Source organism: Amblyraja radiata, chromosome 1 (genome assembly GCF_010909765.2).
Source record: "Amblyraja radiata isolate CabotCenter1 chromosome 1, sAmbRad1.1.pri, whole genome shotgun sequence".
NCBI classification, from domain to species: domain Eukaryota; kingdom Metazoa; phylum Chordata; class Chondrichthyes; order Rajiformes; family Rajidae; genus Amblyraja; species Amblyraja radiata.
In genome coordinates this window covers 137,246,083-137,251,793 of record NC_045956.1, presented here as the reverse complement: position 1 = coordinate 137,251,793, position 5,711 = coordinate 137,246,083, and the positions used below count along the sequence as shown (strand labels likewise).

The 5,711-nt window shown below is 40.5% G+C and overlaps 1 protein-coding gene across 1 annotated transcript in view; it reads right to left on the bottom strand.

Annotated features, from left to right (window-relative positions):
- Positions 1-1,950: 1,950 nt before the first annotated feature.
- Positions 1,951-5,711, bottom strand: part of rit2 (Ras like without CAAX 2) — a 194,487-nt gene continuing 190,726 nt past the window's right edge. The window contains exon 3 of the mRNA XM_033031348.1: positions 1,951-2,138. Within this exon, the coding sequence (XP_032887239.1) occupies positions 2,046-2,138 (93 nt within the window). The 3' untranslated portion in view covers positions 1,951-2,045. The remainder of the gene's footprint in view (positions 2,139-5,711) is intronic.

Genomic DNA, 5,711 nt, shown 5'->3' with positions numbered 1-5,711 from the left:
ATGTAACTATCTGCAAGTCCTTGATCTCTGTACCTCCCTTTGCAAATGGATTCCTGACTTCCTTAACGGCAGACTGTAATCAGTATGGATTGGTAACACCTTGCCATCTATAAATTCGCCAACGACATCACTGCTTTTCATCGAAGCATGGGTGGTGGTAGGTCAACGTACAAGAGACACGGTACATCTAGTTGAGTTGTGGCGCAACAACAACCTCTTGCCATAATGTGAACAAAAACAAGCAACTAATCGTTAACTTCAGAAAGGGGAAAACTATATGCCAGCTTTCATTGCTGAGTCGGCTGTAGAGAGAGCTTCAAATTCCTGAGTGTTAACATATCGGATGACCAAACCTATGCCCACCACATAGAAGAAGGTCTACAGTCTATTACTTTCTTAGCAGTATAAAAAGGTTTGTCATGTCACCAAATACACTAATGAACTTCTGAAGATGCACTGTAGAAAGTATCTTGACTGGTTGCAGCATGGCCTGATACAGCAATTCCAAAAGACACGAATGCAAGAGGCTGAAAACAGTGATGGACAACCCAGTCCATCATCGACAGAGCCCTCCCAACCATTGAAAACATCTGCATGAGTCACTGCCTCAAGAAGGCGTTATGATAGAGGAGGCCCAAGACAGAAAGGTCAGTATGGGAATGGAAAGCGGAGTTAAAGTGGTTAACAACCGGAAGATCCAGTAGGCCTTTGCGCACCGAGCGTAAGTGTTAAGCAAAATGGTGGCCAAATCTACGTTTTGACTTGCCAATATGCACGAGTCCACATCAGGAACACTGATGCAGCAAATGAAGTTAGAGGAGGTGCATGTGAAACTCTGCTCACCTGGAAGAACTGTCTTCCCTGGATGGAGCCGGAGAGGAGGTATAACCTATATTCAGCAACTGTTTCACTGAACCATTACGCTTGGTTCACCAAGACCTGCTGGATCTCTTGGTAGCTAACCACTTTCACTCCCCTTCCCATTCACATACTGACCTTTCTGTCCTGGGCCTCCATTGCCAGAGTGATACCACACTCAAATTGGAGGAACATCCCATATTTTGTTTGGTTAACTTACAATCCAGCAGTATTGTGTGAATGTTGAATTATCTAATTGTATGTAACTTCTATAAACACTCCCCTGCCCCCCCCCCCCCCCCCCCCTCCCTCCTCCCCTCGCTCTAACCTCCCCCCTGTAATTGTAGCTACATCAACAGGCCATAGACATATTAACCTGTGTGGGTGTATCATCCATGTAATAACTCAATGTCAACATTCCACCAACAGGCAGTGTGATGGAATTATTTCCATTTGCTTAGGTGAATATGGATGCAGTAACTCACAAGAAGCTTATCATCATTCAGAACAACACAGCCCATTGATTGAGATATCATCTACCATCTTAAACATTCATTCCCATCATTACTATGCACCATAGTATGTACCATCTATAAAAATGCACTTTAGTTCATTGTTTAGTCTTTCAAATATCACTTTCTATCATCAAGGACATCACCACTTGCAGAGCCTTGTCCAAAAACACCCATTTTCATGCTTGTTAATATATTTATATATTAAATATAGATATCAAAGTATTTTCTACTTAAAAGTATTCAGTTCTTTAATTCATCACTGCATCTAAATCCCAATAGGAGTACTTTCACCAGAGGCATTGTAGCCGCTAGAGATTATCTCTCATCATCATCATCTTCTAAAGGACAATTAACCTGTTCACTGCCAAGTTTTCCTTCAACATTGGCCATGACCCGAGTGTACTCAGGGGTGGCACTGAATAGATTAAAGATGGACCTTGCTCACAACGCCCACAATTCATAATTAAATTAAAAACAAATGAAATAGACTAAATCTCTCATATCCATAGTCAACTTCAATTAGTCGTTAAGAATCATGGCAAAGAGCATGATTATTAAGAAGAGTTTCCTTACCTGCCTATATTCTTCCAAGTCAGATTTGTTTCCAACCAGAACCATTGGAATATCATATGTGTGCCGAACATGATAGATGAGCTCCTTGAACTCAGCAGCTTATTGGAACGATCGGCGGTCAGTGATAGAGTAACAGATTATAAAACCTTCTCCGCCTCTCATGTATTGGTCCCTCATTGCTGTGAATTCTGCCTGGAGATAAGCAGGAATAGCAGAAGTGAAAATTATTGCTATTAATTCAACCCTATAATCTGAGAGTATCACGAGCGCAAGAGGATGAGGGGTGATCGTATAGAAGTGTATAAGATCATGAGAGGAATAGATTGCGTAGATGCATGGAGTCTCTTGCCCAGAGTAGATGAATCGAGGACCAGAGGACATACTGTAGGTTTAAGGTGAAGGGGAAAAGATTTAATAGGAATCTGAGGGGTAACTTTTTCACACAAAGGGTGGTGGATGTATGAACCAAGCTGCCAGAGGAGGTACTTGAAGCAGGGATTATCCCAACATTTAAGAAGCAGTTCGACAGGTACATGGATAGGACAGGTTTTGAGGAATATGGACCAAATGCTGGCAGGTGGGACTAGTGTTGCTGGGACATGTTGGCCGGTGTAGGCAAGTTTGGCTGAAAGGCCTGTTTCCACACTGTATAACTCATTGGCTATGACTTTTAAAATCAAGCGTTTGATAATCTTGTGCAAAGTAAGATAAGTTCTCCTACATTTTTAGAAGTGAAATGATTAGCATGCTGTTTATATCAAAATATTAGAAGAGATTTGATTAATTTAATTATTTATTCAAATTCTTGTGCAGAGGTTTGTTTTGTGTGATTTCTTATTTAAGAAACGTAAATGGATATTGGTGGATCGGATGTAAAATGTTCCTGAATTGCTACCACTGAAATCTAAAGCAGAATACCAGGGTATGTCATCAACATGACAAGCTGATTCTATAACCGTTGTTTAATCTTCACTCACATTGAGCAAGACTGCATCTGAAATAAAGTGAAAAGATTTTGGTCCCTTTGTGTCCAGGTTTGCTAAACTAAGCTGTTAAGCACCTCCAGAGATGCTTTTTCCTAACTAGCCAAACTTAATAATAAACTAAACTTAAGTGAATAACCTGAAAAGGCTTCCATTCCCATGCCAAACCATTGCCCCTGGTCCACTGCAAGAATCTATCACTTGGTTCTGCTCTAACTCAGCCCATGCTGCTAAAATTACAACAATCTTGTTACATCTGGGCTTGAGTATTTGAACATGCTTCTAGCTGTGCTTTCTGACCCAAATTGAAAAGTATTGCCTTGATTTTTTTTTAAATCTGTTACTTCCTAATTCTTCCCTGGCTTTGTTTCTTTCTATCTCTTTAATCTCAATCAACCAAAAATTTGTTAGATAAATTTGAAGTCTTGGTTGTTTCAGATTTAATTGATCCTTCTGTGGCTAGTACTGAGACCTTAAACTTTTTAAGTCGGTCCCAAAACCCTTTCAGCCTCTTTATTTATTTTTCCACCGTCATGAATAAAAAACCCACTTTAACCAGACCCTCATATCTTCTGAGGTGGACAAAAATGCTGGAGAAACTCAGCGGGTGAGGCAGCATCTATGGAGCGAAGGAAATAGACAACGTTTCGGGTCAAAACCCTTCTTCCTGTCTTCGGAGGGAGGAGGAGAACTTCTTTAAAGTAGGCATACCTTGAGGAGATTTTGCAGTGGAGTAGACAAAATGTTTTAGAAGGAACTGCAGATGCTGGAAAATCGAAGAAACTCAGCGGGTGAGGCAGCATCTATGGAGCGAAGGAAATAGGCAATGTTTCGGGCTGAAATCCTTCTTCAGCTTCGGCCCGAAACGTTGCCTATTCCTTCGCTCCTGCTGAGTTTCTCCAGCATTTTTGTCTACCTTTGATTTTCCAGCATCTGCAGTTCCTTCTTAAACCTCATATCTTCTGATGCTGTTTGGTGTCCTTTTTGTTTTGAACAATATTTCGATGATATGCCTTGGGACGTTTTGATACATTAAAGGTGTTTAATAAGTTAAATTCTGGTAGTTTAAACAAATTAAACAATTGCTTTAAACCGAGGAACCTATGGCTAGGACACACCACTCGGACTTTACTGAATATTTCATTGACTATCTCGTCCATCGTTATATGGAAGTTGCATAGTTATTGAAAGTATTTAGCAAAATTGCCCAGGCTGTTGTCCAAGTGACCAAAAGATTGCAGGAGCTACCTTACTTCTCTCCCTGAAACATCCTTGTTTTCAATAATCCAGTGCCTCCAAAACAATATTATTTATTGCTTCTTTATTCCAAATTAATTGTTAGATTACATCGTAATTATTGAAAAGAGCCCCCTCTCTTGCTGATAATGATGATAACTCTGAACATGATTGGTTATCTCTTCACTCAGATTCATGCCCTATTTTCTACTGTTTTCAGAGATTGTGACCAAATCTGTAATAGCTTCTTTTCATTCTAATTTGCCAGCGACAGATTACTTGGAATTGTTCTAAGGGCACTAAATCATAGATCAGGTAAGTCCTGAAGTCATGAAGGGCAATTTATACATCCAAGTATGTCTATAAATCCAATTTGGCTCAGCTGAATGCATGGGCTTTAAGACTACAACTCCAATCAATTGAAAAGACTGTAACATTGCCCATGTCAGTGCTTGCATCACCACCAGTTTCACTGAAGCACAAAGCTATCTTTTATCTCCTGGTTCAACATTCCATCATCATTTACAAACTCCAGCTCATACAAAATGTTATGTATACAAAACTGGAATAAGTGTGCTACACCATCTGATTCTAATGAAGAATGAAGCATATTTGAAGATTATGCAAGAACAGAAATATTGAGCAGCAGGGGTGGCATCCCCAGAGCTGAGGATCTTTAAAGAATTGTTTGGGATCTCACAAACATTTTGCTTTTGTACATAATGTTGCCATTGATTTATTATTGCCATGAATGCTGAGATACAATGAAAAACTATATTTTTCCTGCTATTCAAACAAATCACACCGTACACGAGTAAAATCGAACCACGCACAAGTACAATGGATGGGACAAAAAGAGAAAGGAAAAAGAAGGCAGAATATCATGTTACACCTCCAGAGAAAGCGCGAAGCTGGTTTGTGCAATGATCTCAGCTGCATCCACAATACTCTGCAATTTATTTCTGTCTTGTGCAGAGCAGTTGCCAAACCAAGTTGTTTGCATCCCAATAGGTTGGTATCTAATGCCCCTGTCCCACTTATGCCCCTGTCCCACATAGGAAACCTGAACGGAAACCTCTGGAGACTTTGCGCCCCACCCAAGGTTTCCGTGCGGTTCCCGGAGGTTCGCAGATGTTTTTGTCCGTCAGCCCACCTGCTTCCACTACCTGCAACCTCCGGGAACCACACGGAAACCTTAGATGGGGCGCAAAGTCTCCAGAGGTTTCCGTTCAGGTTTCCTAAGTGGGACAGGGGCTTTAGGAAACCTGAACAGAAACCTCTAGAGACTTTGAGAATCCGGATTTTGAAACTTTGTAAAAAAAAAACAATTAAAATCTCCGCTTTCTGCAAGACAGGAAGGTGTCACTGTTAAGCACTCGTTAAATTTCTCTATTAACACTATACTAACACAATGTGTCACCAATTGTGTTTTGACCTTCTAAAGCTGTCTGATATGGGGACAATTACCATTTGAACGAATTGGATGTGCAGGTGGATGGGAAAGATTTAAACGGGTATCGGATTTAAAGAGGTCAGGTCATTAAGC